The sequence below is a fragment of the Montipora foliosa genome, chromosome 7 (genome assembly GCF_036669935.1).
Source record: "Montipora foliosa isolate CH-2021 chromosome 7, ASM3666993v2, whole genome shotgun sequence".
NCBI classification, from domain to species: Eukaryota; Metazoa; Cnidaria; class Anthozoa; order Scleractinia; family Acroporidae; genus Montipora; species Montipora foliosa.
The window spans coordinates 26,768,329-26,782,755 of record NC_090875.1 but is presented as its reverse complement, the minus strand read 5'-3'; the positions used below and the strand labels follow the sequence as shown (position 1 = coordinate 26,782,755).

The following is a 14,427-nucleotide window of genomic DNA, read 5'->3' as shown; positions in this document are numbered from 1 at the left end:
AAGCCTTACATTTTAGTCAGTTCCAGAGTCTAAGCATCAGATCTGAAGTAGTCCAATTCTAGTACAACTTTACTCTTAAACCATCTTAAGATCATTTGAAAGAAAGTCTGACATATTAATATTCAGTCCAGAGTCTAAGCTTCAGATCCCGCGAAGTAGCCAATTTCAAACGATAAAGTTGAATGAAGAATATAAGGCACCTTTTCGAGTCTTACACGAATAATCTTTGCCTGAAATGCTCACAGAATCCTCAACAATTCTCATTTCTTGTAGAGTAACAACTAGATTTTAGTGTCCCCGATTAGCAGTCGTTCTACTGCAATTATAATAATTAAAAGCGATATGCCACGCAAAATATGTAATTTCATGACACGCAAAATGCTCAAAAAGTAGAATGAAACATTGCAATAACTATTTCAAACAGTTTGACAATATAAAATATAGAAAAGGAAAAAGAAGCATGGATGGACACAAATGGACAAGATTGAAACGGATTGCCTTTGGGTAATCTTAAAAAAAGTCGGTCCAACGTTTTCCAACTCAGTCATGGCAAATCGCCTGGATAAAGGTCATTTTTGCTCAGAATCATCTTGTTTGTAATGTAACGATAATTTTATCAGTAAAGGAATTCCACATTACCATTTTCGAGATTTTAACTCGTGATTAACTAAAGATTTCCCCTAAACACTCTAAAATAACGTGACATAGCCTCATTAAATAAAGTTCTTATCTTATCATATCTTCTCTTAAACCTTCTTTGTCGTTGAATCCAGCGGTCTTGTAGAAAATATAGATTGTTATTACAATGGGTCATCATGTTCTTGTTGATTTAAAAAATATCTTTGCTTAAATGTGAGGATTGGATGGACAATTTTCAAAATAACAAAATATATTGATAAATAAGGTGTGTTGCCAGTGAGGTTGTATGTACATGAAAGTAGGACGCCTTCATGTGCAAGACCTTTTCCATTTGCCAGTGAGGTTGAGATTTGCTCTAAACACTCTAAAATAACGTGACATAGCCTCATTAAATAAAGTTCTTATCTTATCATATCTTCTCTTAAACCTTTTTTGTCGTTGAATCCAGCGGTCTTGAAGAAAATATAGATTGTTATTACAATGGGTCTTCATGTTCTTGTTGATTTAAAAAATATCTTTGCTTAAATGTGAGGATTGGATGGACAAGTTTCAAAATAACAAAATATATTGACAAATAAGGTGTGTTGCCAGTGAGGTTGTATGTACATGAAAGTAGGACGCCTTCATGTGCAAGACCTTTTCCATTTGCCAGTGAGGTTGTATGTACATGAAAGTAGGACGCCTTCATGTGCAAGACCTTTTCCATTAACACTAAATTAAAGGATAGTCAATTTATTGACGAAGGGTTGGCTTTTTACAAAGGAAGTGCCCTGCTAAGGAATTCTGCTGGCCAAAAAACTGGATAAAAGATTCTGCTTTTAGAAATGCAGTGTAAAGACGTTAATGGAACTGTATCTGAGCACCAACACGTTTGTCTGGAATCAGGACAGGTAAAACAATGAGGAGTGTTGGTAGGACACAACAAGGAACTTGAAGCTGGAGGTTCAGTTTGCATTTTAGGCAGAGGGCTTGTGTCTTGTCCTACAAACTTCTGTCGATACCATGATCTGGTTACTCCTGGCTGGTATTCATAAGGAAGTTTGTTAAACTTGTACACCAGCATTTGACCTTTAACCTGCAGAGAACAGAATTTCAATAGAATTGAACGGAAATGAAGAGCTCAAAACCTAAGTCACCTTCAACTAACGGCAATACAAGAAGCAGTTATCACTAACTTTCATTTGATTGGTCACACTTAACGATTTTATCTCGACTCAATAATCAATAATGCGGCTTAATGAACAGTACTATCATAGCTCTTACTTGAGTGGAGAGATTTTGGGTTTCTCCCATCAAATACATTATGACCTTCTTGTACCGCACAATTAATGAATTAACTACGCCAAAGAAAAGCACTGCTAGGTATCTTTCATACAGATGAGCACTCTCAACGTCACATGCGACTTGACTTTGTTAGAGAGGTTTACCTCTGAGCACTAAAGTTTGTCACTCATAGAATAACATTTGATTTGATCACCAGTCTAGAGGTCCTCTGCAAGTTAGATTAATAAGACCGATACTTCACTTAAGTTAATATTATCATTATCGTTATCATTTATGTTGCTGGTCACACATAATAGATTACACACTAGCTTACTATTTGATGATGTGAGTTCAACTATAGAAAGGGATATGTCTTTTAGTCGAGTGTAGAATACTAGGCCAATTGCACCATGGCTTTTAACTTGAATCAGTTTTCTTTCAAAGAAACTGTTTTTAACTTCACCTTATAATCGATGGTAAGTTACTGTGTACACAAGAGCAATCTTCACATAGTAAGAATACAACTATCTACTGACAAACACTTCTAACTCATATTTGTAAATGAACGACAAAGTGCCTTTTGTTAAAGTGGAATAAACTTGTCCAGTTTAGATGCTTTTGAAGCGAATAACATCCCTCAGTTGCATCTTTAAATTATCCACGGTTACAATGTTGGGAAATAAAGAGATCACTTTTCATTCTTCATTCAATCACAGCACCATGCAGAATTCTTTTTGTGCATGTATTTCTTTTTTAGCCATCAGTAATAAACATTCGGTCGAGGGAATCAACACAGACCTCTGCTTTCTTTTCAGTAACCAAGCAATCATTACTTGGGCTAACGATAACACAAAAGACAACTTGAGAACCATGCAGTGCCTATTGGTGAAACATTATCGGGTCATAAATCATGTTGTCAGCTTAAATGATTAATATATAAATGGTAACTAGTAATTTAGGACTATATTTAGACTCGTCACGCTTTGGTTTTGACTACCTTTAGAATATAACACCTTGTTCAAGAATAAGATGTTTTAAAAAGCTGTTCATGTTTCAGACCAGCCCATTTATGACCAAAATTCCAACCTGCACTGACTGATTCAATGAGACCGCAGTAATTAGCAGCGTTGAAAACTCTGAAACATGATAAAAAGTTAATGCCTTGCTTCATTAATTGTCGAAAAATGTGGGGTAACCATGGTTGCATCTGAAGGCTCGACTGTCCCGGCCAATTTAGGTTCAGATGAATACTTGAAACAAATACTGCATTTATGAGAGAAAATATATAACTGTAGCGAACAAACTGACCGCGCAAATTACAAGCTATTCCAATTGCCCCCTAACTTCGCTCTAATCGTAATTCAACAATTGAATGAAAGCTGCCTGGTTAGTGTTCATGAAGAAACTTTTACTGCACTAAAGACTATTCACCGTCTTCGGAATTGAACGAGGATGGAAAATATGGAAATTGGTTTAAACTTGAACAATTTGGGCCATGTTTTACACGTTTAAACACTTGTACTTTGTGTAATGGCCAAAACTCTATTATTACGGTATTGCACAACTGCTTTGCACACAGACGGAAATTTTTTTGGGATTGATTCCTTTGCAGTTTTTCCTGAAGAAAACTAAATCCCCTCATGTGACATGGTTCCTTCGAGTATCAATGAGATATCCTGAAAGCGAATCATTAAAATAGAGCCTTGAGGGGGCCCTGTCCTAAAACAAAGATAACTATATCTACCATGTATTTTGAAGAGTATATAAATGTTATTTTCTGCTTTGTAGCTGGCTCACCTTAGCTATGATTCCTTGTTGGTAGTACAACCTCAAAGACCGACTAAGTTTGCTGTAATTCATGTCTTTATTTTGTTTGAGCTTCCCCCAACGCTTGGCTACCTCGTGTTGGTCGATGAGCTTAAACACTCCACACTCTTTCTTTTCCCAACAAATGATCGATTTGCAGGTGTCATCAGCGAGAAGCTCAAGAAGAAACTCCCATAGGTGTAGAGTGTTCTTGAATCGTTTCCGCTGTCCGGAACCCCGGATAACAGTTGAGGATGTCTGCGGTGTGGAACAATCCAGACCTTTAGATACGCATCGTTCAAAATTGACGCTGCGATTTTTCTCCCGCGTTTCACTGTCCATCTTGAATTCATATCCTGCCATATCACCGTGTCTGAGAAGCCTTACGGGTGTAAAAACAACGTTTATGAACGACTTGCTGGAAAAAGGATCAAAAGGAATCGGATGTTTCTTAACTCAAAATTTACAGATGTGGAAAAGTAAATTAAATTTAAGATCACGAGCCTTCAAATGTCGACAATAACGGCTTCTTTGCTTAATGACAGTACTGTATGCTGATTATTAGATATATAAGAGTGGCCAAGGGTAAAAAGCAAATTTGTGAAACCTGATTGGTTTAGCATCAAATAGTCTCTCATGATTGGTAGAGAGGGGGGGTTCAAATTCTCATGCATATTAGCTTCTCTTTCGACTAAAGGTTGACTTTGTCCTCATTAAAAATTATCGCGGCAATCGAAAGGAAAGCTTAGGCTTTCAATGGACGTCAGTAACACATGTTTACTACTAACCCTACTTCCAACTGAACAACTTAACCTTGCGGTGAGCATTCTTTTTACAGCATGCCAGCAGAATAATACACTCCGGCCCGTGGCAAGACCAGCGATGGAGAAAATTGACTCAGTAAAATATCTTACTTAAAAGAAAAAACTTATCTGGGCTCATTTCAAGACTATTATAGAAGAAACGTTACAATAGAGCAGACATTGAATCAAAAAATGCACCGGGATATTTGTTCAGTTAATTAAGCAAGCTGGAATTTTGATAAGAACAAATGAATAATTCAGTTAACACTTTTCTGGTTGGATAAATCAATGAATGCTATTTAACCATCAATGACTAATGGTTCTCCTCTTCCCGAGGCTCTAGGCTATATCACTATTAAAATGTCATAGTTGATGCAACTTGAGGAGCCCTTTCAATATGATGAACAGAAAGCATCAAGGTAATTTGTTGCAAAGATAGTGCAATCACCAATTAACGTGTCCATTATTACAGAGCACGATACGGCAAAAAAGTAATACAGTTACGCAATGGCTAAATCAAGTTGATTTGGAGGAAGTTGTCTCCACGATTTACCGGTCAAGCAATATAAAATTCAATATCAGATGACTTAACTCGCTCCTTAGTTGAAAGTTGACTGAGCTGTCAGTCAAAACAAATGCTTGCTGAAACGTTCAAAAATATTGTAAATCAGTAGTATGCAAATCTTTATTGGTCCATTTCAATCTTTGTTCTAGGTTTTTTAAGAATACCGAAAAAATAACAACAGAAACCACATTCAAACAGTCAGCACACTACTTCAAGTGGACATTTTAAGCCATTCATTGCAACTAACTCAGTAAAACAACTGAACTCTACAAACGGTAATTAAAAGTTTTATGTTGTGTAGCCTCTGAATAATGTCTAATAAATTTCACCAGGTAAAGTGCCATTCACCTCTAGTTGTGCAAAATGAGATGACATATTAAAAACAGCAACAACAACCCCCGAAACGTTATTTATAATAAGTCACTGAATCGAATAACCCAAATAAATCGCGGCTTGCTCTGTACTAATAAAATATACAGCAGTCATTTTGTCCATTCGATTTCCTATTCAGAAAAGAGAGATTGCCGTAGACATTCGATAGTTTTTGGTTAAACTGAACTATCTATACCTATTTATTCACATGAAAATTCTCTTAGGAAGAATACTTCATGCACATATGAATAAGAAGTGACGTATATTTTCAAGAAGCCCGAAGAAATAACTTTTCCAAGATCATGCAACCCAGTTCAATGAATTCTGAAGTGTAGCCGAAGAAAACATTAGAGAATATTTTTTTATTGTCTTATGGTGCGTATAGTTACCAACAATTGTGAATTTACTATATTTCTGACCACCTTAAGTGAATTTGAAGCTGCCTGACACAGTGCCCCCTTAAATTTTAGTAACCACTGGGTTGTAATCATTTCAACGTCCTCAGTTGTTGCCGAAGAGAGTGAGAGTATTTTTAATAATAATAATAATAATAATAATAATGATAAAATTTATTTATACCGCGCAAATTCAACTATACAGTTTTCAAATGCGCCTTACAATAAAAGAACAATATATAACACTATATAGTCAAAAAATTACACGAATAAATAATTATCTAGTCTATAAATTACAATACTATATCAGAAAAAGCTTTTTTAAAAAGATGAGTCTTCAAATTACGTTTAAAAACTCTAAAATCAGAAGTGCATCTAAGATCTAACAGAAGATTATTCCACAGTTTTGGTGCGGCGGCCACAAAGGCTCGATCGCCAAGAGTAGGGAGAGTCCTGAAATCTGGATTTGAAAGCAGATATTTGTTATTTGATCTGAGGCTGTAGGAAGAATTAGGTTTAAAATTTACGAGAGATGATAAATAATTAGGAGCTGTACCATGGATTGCTTTGTGAGTGATTATAATAATCTTATAATCTATTCTAAACGTTACAGGTAGCCAGTGTAATTTGTATAGTATAGGTGTGATATGGCAATACCGTGGTGCTAGATATAGGACTCTTGCAGCTGCGTTTTGAACACGCTGCAGTTTACTGAGAGCGCAGTAGGGTAGTCCGTATAAAAGTGAATTACAATAGTCCAATCTGCTTGTGATGAAAGCGTGGATTAATTTATGGGCAGATTCTATACTTTTTTCAAGTATGTTGAAACTACTAGTGCATTAATCAGTGCATAAGCCAACGATATTTGTCACAGATACCTGCATGTCGATGCAGACAACGAAAATTGCATAACAAAACTAATGCACATGAACCTCAGATATGTGGCACGGTACCATTATGACAACATAATCTTTACTGTGAGTAATTAGGATCCTTTCCAGTGACCCACAACATTTGAATCTGGAACAGTGAAAAAAAAAACATACCTGCCATCTTAAGCGAAGCCATAACGATTAATTAATCAACTTCATTACTCAAACTCATTGATTAACCTGATCGTTGTATTTTGCATCTTGCTAGACCCGATGCACTCGATAATTGTATCACTACACACGTTCGAAATATCGGCTGAATCAAATTGAACAGAAAATTTACTCAAAGACTGAGTTATACGATTAAGCTGCAAAGATTTTCCAGTCGTCATACCATTGAGTTGCCACCAGCAGGGCGAAGTACCAAATAAAGCAGTCCCGTCTGCTACCTGAATAGAGAGTATCACCCACCAATCAACCTGTTTCAGAATGAAAAAGAATTATGATTCGAAACCCATAAGCTTGCAATGCTTGAGCAACTCTGGAAGCATAGATGTTTGAAAACACTTAAGAGGAAAACGGCTCTGACGCCGGTGATCCGCATATTAATATAGGAAGCTCTAACTATATCGTCTTCCGCTGCCGTCATGCACGAATCGCCACGCACGCATCGCCACGCACGCTGGCAGTCCCGTGGAACGAGCGCCATCTCGATTGCCTCGTAACGAGATTGCATCGATGAAAACCGGCATGCAAAAGCCGAGCTGTTGGTAGACGGTGATAGAAACTAGAAAGGTGTGAAGTCAATATTCCATAAATTCTACACAAAAAATGATATCAGTGTTTTTCTATTGCTTTCACAACAAAACGCTACTTTTATAAGGCAAATTTAGCGAAGTTCGCTGTTTACACGACAATGACGTCAAAATTCTTTATCAACCACCGGACACTGAAAGTGATTCCTTTAACGGCCAACAAACGGTTGGCGAATTAATAACGGGTACGACAATAATATTTGTAGTAACAACCACGTATTAAGCCTCCAGAATGTGTTCTGAAGCGATAAACAGGGCTGACATAGAGTAGCGGACTCCAGAGCAAGCAAGGCAGAGAAGATTACAACTCTTACTTCGAAGACTACGTTTCCAATTTTTGGCTTCAGTAAAAGGTAACAAAATCAATACGCTATTTGAAAAATAATCTTAGATACGGATAAAATTGCTTGACGAGAAGACGAAGAAGAACAGCAAAGCTTAATACAGGATTTGGACTTTACAGAAGCTTCCTTTTGCAGGCCTCAAGTAAAATAAAATTGAATTGTATTCCAAGTATAAAATTGGTGCAGACCAGTTCAATAACCCTGTACAAAATGGAAACTAAATGAACCCCCTAAAGCGTTCAGTGCCATTTTTTCAGTTCATCGTTGACACTGGGGGTGACGGAGGCACTGAGTTTCATTTGAAATCACGATCCGATATGCAAAGCTACCGTGACCAAGCTAGTGTGACCAAGCTAGTGTGACCAAGTAACACGTGCAACAGGGCAATATATTTATAGTGTCAAGAAAATAACAGGAAGTTCGATCAAGTCTTCCGTAACATTCGTATATAAAGTACTTCCGTAATTTTAGTTTAATTAGCAAAATTTCACTTTTTTAACAAAGTGTTGGGAGCTCATACCAACTGTACACACGTATAGAGAAAGTGCTGTAGCAGCTACACTAATAGTAATAAATTAGGATAGACAGTGACTGCTAGTAGGTGGGTTGATCATCTTAATACACTTTATTATATCTCTCAGATAGTACGCGCGCTGTGATTGGCTAAATTAGCGGGCCGTATTCTACAGTAGGGCCTGCCGTCGGGGGAGGGGGGGGAGTTCAGACAAGGTCAGACAAACCAGACGCCCCGTCTCCAGCGAAAAATTTTAAACAAAAAAGGGCTAGATCTCTAGCATAAATATAACGCTGGGAGGGTAAAATCCGAGGCGCGAAAACGAGCTCTCTTAAAAATCACAACGTGTGTTAGATGAAAGGGCCATCAAATCAATGGAGTGTGAAACAAACGTGGAATCTAACAGTTTACACACATCTGGAGTGAGCGTACAATCAAGGTCAGACAAAACTCTACAGGGAGGATCAGCAGGATTTAGCTGGGATGGTACTTAATGCAAGGTCAAGGAGAGATTGTGAGCCATCGTAAAAAGAAATAAATTCTTGAGGGTATCTGAAATGATGGGAGATTTGGAAATTTGCTTCTCCCAGCTATCCAAAAGAGCTTTGTTATCGACAAAAACGTCAACTCTAGCATTGAAGGTTTGACCTAACAGGTTTTCGACCGCGTTGAGTAGAGCTCGGGTTTCCTTAGCCGCAATGGAGAACCTGCTTGTGGACTCATCCCAGTAAACACGAGATTCCGAGGGTGGACTTCGTGGGAGTTGAAGAGTGGCACTCCAGCCAGAAAAGGAAGCATCGGAGAGTATCCTGAGGTGAAGATGACGCTCATCCCTCCAGGGAAGAAAGCCCTCCCAAGAATCCAAAAACCTCCAATGAATAAACTCTTTACGGAGATTCTGAGTAATACGGAACTGGGAAGAGGACGTCTTGTTGCAGTGGGAGATAGCCCGATATACTGCATTAGAAAATAACTTCGCCGCAGGAACTAGTAAGGCGAATGACGTGCTTTTCCCTGCGAACTTTTGCAAGTTTTTTTAGAGACACTGTTCTGTGTTCTAAGATTGATTCTCGGAGAGAAGCAAATTTAATGCGCTTGTCTTGTGGAAGAATAAAAGCCTGCTTAAGAGAGTCACAAATGTACCCAAGAAACCTAACCGCGGTAGAAGGTTGAAGCACACATTTCTTGAGACCAATAAAATATCCCAAGGAGATGAGAATGGTACAGGCGATGAAAGCTGCCATTTCCCCCACAGCATTAGAGTAGGAAACCTGTTTAGACGTTAGACAAAGCTGACCACAGTGTGTCGTCAATATACTGTGAACAAGGAACCCCAAGGGAGCGAATGTAGTTAGTGGCTGCCATTCCGATGCTGTGGTATACAAAAGCACTAGTTTTCCATCCAAATGGAATAGTGGTATAGACAAAATACCATCCTTACGATTCCAAAACCAAAAAAGGTGAAACTGGTAGCGTGGAGGCGCACGTGGTCATAGCCGCTCTTATCATCAAACGTAATCTGGGAAAGGGAAAGGTCGGTGATATAGTCTAATGAAAACGGAGAGTCTTTAATCCAACAATTAAGGAATCTTTCGTCATGACACATGCGAGGTTTGGTAGGTTCCACTGTAATAGGCATTACTAAATGCGGTGGCCTAACTTTTCCCACTTCACCCCAGACGAGAAGGGAAACATTAGAGACTCGGTCTAAAATTGTGTGAGAAACAAAGCTCTTGAAACGCTCACACGAAGTAGAATTAGGGAAAATCATGCTTGGGGGTTCTCCACTACTGTAGCGACGGCCTTGGAAAGTACCATGAAAAGGGACAAAAAAACTCCCTGAACCTGAAGATGCTTGATCCTTTTGGATAGTCTTGAAGGACGGACTTCCAAACAGGCAAACATGCACTTGTACAGATTTCCAGCTGAAAATTTTCCAGGGTCTGGAAACCGAACCATAGAAGGAGAGGCATAAACTAAACCAGAAGAAACCATGTGAATTGACGGAAGAGGGCCGGTCCAGCTAGCAGGTTTTCCTTCCCAATCACACCACTCCTCAGTAACGCTCCGGGATGTAAACTGAACCAAAGTACGGGCAAATAAATAGATAGAAATCTAAAGGACGCACACAAAACAAAAATAAAACGCCGAGCAAAACGGGAAAGTAAAGGATCCCAGAAAGCGGTTAAAGCAAAACAACAAGAAAAGGGGAGGGACCCAGGGGACCCAGACCCATTAACCGAACCGGACCAGGAACCCATCCGAAGACAAGTTATAGGGTGTATATTTAGATTACCCTTCTGGACACGGCCAAGCAAGTGGACAGGGAGAGAGACAAAAGAAAATAAAACGCGAAAAATACTGGAAAATTCAAACACTTTTATTGAACAAAGGAAATACAGATTATCTTATGTTGATAGCACCGTTACGATTAGACCACCAGGATATAGCGAAATGGCCCCGTTTGCCGCAAGAATAACATACTTGTGCTTGACGCTGCCTAGGGTGGGGACCCGAGGGAACTCTAGACATCTTAGAATTCCTAGGAAAATAAACTGGAGGACTTTGCTTCAAAGCCTTTTGGATCTCCTTTGCAATGGCCAATTCTTCTTTGCTCCCTATCAACTTAAGCAGAAGGTACTGGAAGGAAGGATTATAAAGCAGGGTTCGGGTCTGTCTCAAGATAATCCCGAAACGGGTGGCTCTGTCATCGGCCTTCTCTCTGGCGACATCAACCAGCTGCTCCAAAGCTGCCAGAGAAGCACGAGGGTCAAAAATTCCTGCTGGGCGAGCGAGGAGTTGACGAAGGACACCCAAAGCTGAGTCAACACTACCGGCATCGTGTTGCTGGCGCAACAAATCCAGCTCTTTTTTCAAATCGGCAAAAGCCTCAGGGGGCGCTTGCTAGGGATAAACCCAAAAAACGGAACGAATTAAAATAATGTAAGCGAAACATCAAACTTCAGCTTACACAAACAAAACGACTAGACTTAACGTGAATGACACGTGAAAGGGAGTGTTTAATTCCACGCGGAAGAACACAATACGGTACTAAATGAATGAAATGCAAATAAGTATTAACAAACAAAGTAATAAAACAGCGCCACGAATTCGAATTTGTGTAAGCTGAACCGCCGTTAAAAACCTACCACGAAATGAAGAAAACCGTAAAACAAATAAACAACTCAACAACGATTGAGCACACTGAGAAACAATATCTACGTGGTTCAATCCCTGGACTAAAGCAAACTACTAGTTAAAAACAACGGACAAAGCAGAAAACAGTGGAATGATTTACAATAAAAGCAAAACTTCGAAAGAAACTAATGACCAAAATATACGAGCGGCTATTAGGAAATAGTCCAACTGACGACCAACATCCAAACTACGGACTTTAAATGCCCAAACATGTAAAAGAAATAGACGAACTAAACCAACAACAAACAATTACGGCCGAACACACGATAGAGCATAATAGAAATTAGTCGAACTTACGATCAACAACGCTACGGTCGACCATATGACCGAACATAAGGAAAAGTCGAACTGACGACCAACGACAAACAACTACGGTCGACCACTCGACCAAACATAAGGGATAGTCGAACTGACGACTAGCGACAAACAACTACGGTCGACCACACGACCAAACATAAGAAAAAGTTGAACTGACGACCAACGACAAACATTAGGAAACAGTCGAACTAACGACCAACCGCCAAATTTCCATCGAACACACGACCAAACGGTGTAGAAAATAATCGAACTTACAAGGTATAGAAAAACCACGGCCAAACACACGACCAAATATAAAAGAGACGGTAAGACACTTGGCCGACAAAGACTAACAAGGTAGCAGAACTAAATTCGAAACCACAAACCTCGGGCTGTGAAGCTGGCGCGCCTTGTCCTCCTCCATCATGACTGCCACCGGAGCTGATGGCGCAGCTGGAGCTGGTAGAGCAGCAGGCGGGACAACAGGAAGAGCAGCCAAAGCATCTGGGTTAATATCAACGGGTAACAACTAGTGCGGCCATGAGCTTCGGCGACGAACGGTAAAGAATACAAAACAACGTGACGCTGGCCTTAAGCGTAACGGGGAAAAGAGGTCGAAATAACCTGAAACTCGCTGTTTAAATAGGGCAATGCGCGAGAACGCCAAAAGCATAATAACATTAAAGTGACGCAAGATTCGTGCCTATCGTGTCAGTGAAAATATAGTCTCTGTTAGGGTTAAAAATAGAAAAAAGCCTGGGCCACACCCAGATTGGTCTCCTTTAGGGATTAATTAAAAATTTCCGTCGAGCATCCCTCCCCTTTTGATATGGGAGTTCACCCTCTTCCCCTCCCCCCCCCCCCCTCCGGGCCCGCTGTACAGCCCGCTAAATTTAAAACATTATCTAGCAAGTTTTTCATGTCGTTTCTGTTACATAAACTTGCAAAACTGTTTGAATCTTGCAAGAAACTATTTCAAACAGCCAAGAAGATTTTGATTTTTCGGATTTTGACACGCCAATCTTTGTAGCAATTGAACCTTCCGCTTGACTTCGACTAGTTTCTTTGCCCGCGCGCCGGATTAACCTCACAGATATAATAAATATCTTACTAACCTCCTTTTCTCGGTCCGTACTGTAAGTTACGGATCATCGGTTTTTCTCCGTTGATTTATGGGTTTTGCATTATCCTCTCAGCTCTCCTCACATAAAGAGGACAGTAAAAGTGCCATGGAATATTGGGAAATTTCATTCCTCATATCAAATCCTGAGTGGCTACTTTTCTCTCGCCAGTCACCACACGTTTCCCTTTCCGCTTTTTATCCCTTCCCTCCCTAAGTATTCTCTTCAACACCCCCCCCCCCCCCTCCCACTCCCACTTTTAATACGTGGATCAAAGAGGCCCGAATTTCGTTATATCGAGGGACTAATTAATATATATCGTTCTTCAGATGTTCTGGGGTCAATAAACGTAATTACTGCAGATGTGGTAAAAAGGCAAGGATAACAACAAATAAGCGAAATAAACTGACTCTTAGTCTATGTATATTCTCAGGGCGTTCTTGGAACTAAAGAGATTCCACTTTCAATGTTTTTATGAAAAGACTCTGGGTGTAACTTGTTTGGAAGCATGGACAATTTATCGTCTTTATATAACAACTGGCGCAAACGTAATCCACTGGCAGACAACATCGCTGCGGCAAAAGGTGCAGGTATTTTTGTGACAAGTACGTAAAATTCGTTGCATCGTCGAGAGAAGCCTTGCGTTTAGGAGAATCAGAATATCTGCGAGATGTACAGTGTTCGAAATTTAATAAAATCCAGGTTGTCCCTGTTTCAAAAGCCGGGCAGCCAAATCCGTGAATTTGGTTGTCCTGATAAATCCTTGGTTTCCCATTTGGAAACCCACTGCGATGAAATGCACGCCATGTTGAGATGCTATCACTTGGCGATCGAGCTTGAGTATCCTATAGTTCTTAGTGCGGGCCTGTGGCTCAGTTGGTTGAGCATCGGGCTGCCATGCGGGAGGTCGTGAGTTCGACTCCGGCCGGACCAACACTCAGGGTCTTAAAATAACTGAGGAGAAAGTGCTGCCTTTGTAATTTCACCCGCAAATGCAGTTCAATGGTTAAACTTTCAAGTCTTCTAGGATAAGGACTATAAACCGTAGGCCCTGTATCTCAACCCTTCAATGTTCATAAACTCTGAGGGACGTTAAAGATCCAACACACTAGTCGAAAAGAGTAGGTCATGTAGTTCCCGGTGTTGTGGTCTGGCCTTTCCTTCAGCTATGTGGTCGGCTTGGCGTAATCTTCTGAATGGACTACTGATCGATGAGACCACATAACAGCAAAAACAGACAGTAGTCAAATTGAAGGAGTCCAAGCACTGAAACTGGTAAACTTAAAAACTGTTTTTTGCCAAAGTCTGGGTTTAAGTTTTGGCATTTTCGAAATGACTTGTTCGATCTCCATCGCCTACAAGTTGCATTTTCCTGTTTGACAATGTTCTGTAAACGCTACAGATATTCAAAACACGGGGAATC

At 39.8% G+C, this 14,427-nt stretch overlaps 1 protein-coding gene across 3 annotated transcripts in view; it reads right to left on the bottom strand.

The window, feature by feature from the left end:
• Nucleotides 1-51: 51 nt before the first annotated feature.
• The window catches only part of LOC138011618 (ETS-related transcription factor Elf-4-like), an 18,557-nt gene continuing 4,181 nt past the window's right edge, over nucleotides 52-14,427 (bottom strand). The window contains exons 1-3 of one of the 3 annotated variants that reach the window (XM_068858705.1): nucleotides 7,110-7,312; nucleotides 3,700-4,126; nucleotides 52-1,714 (exon numbers count right to left, since the gene is read on the bottom strand). In XM_068858705.1, the coding sequence (XP_068714806.1) occupies nucleotides 1,394-1,714; nucleotides 3,700-4,071 (693 nt within the window). In that variant the 5' untranslated portion in view covers nucleotides 4,072-4,126; nucleotides 7,110-7,312 and the 3' untranslated portion in view covers nucleotides 52-1,393. Of the gene's footprint in view, nucleotides 1,715-3,699; nucleotides 4,127-6,889; nucleotides 7,040-7,109; nucleotides 7,313-14,427 lie in introns of those variants that run through there. The other 2 variants (XM_068858706.1, XM_068858704.1) reach the window with 2 other exon arrangements.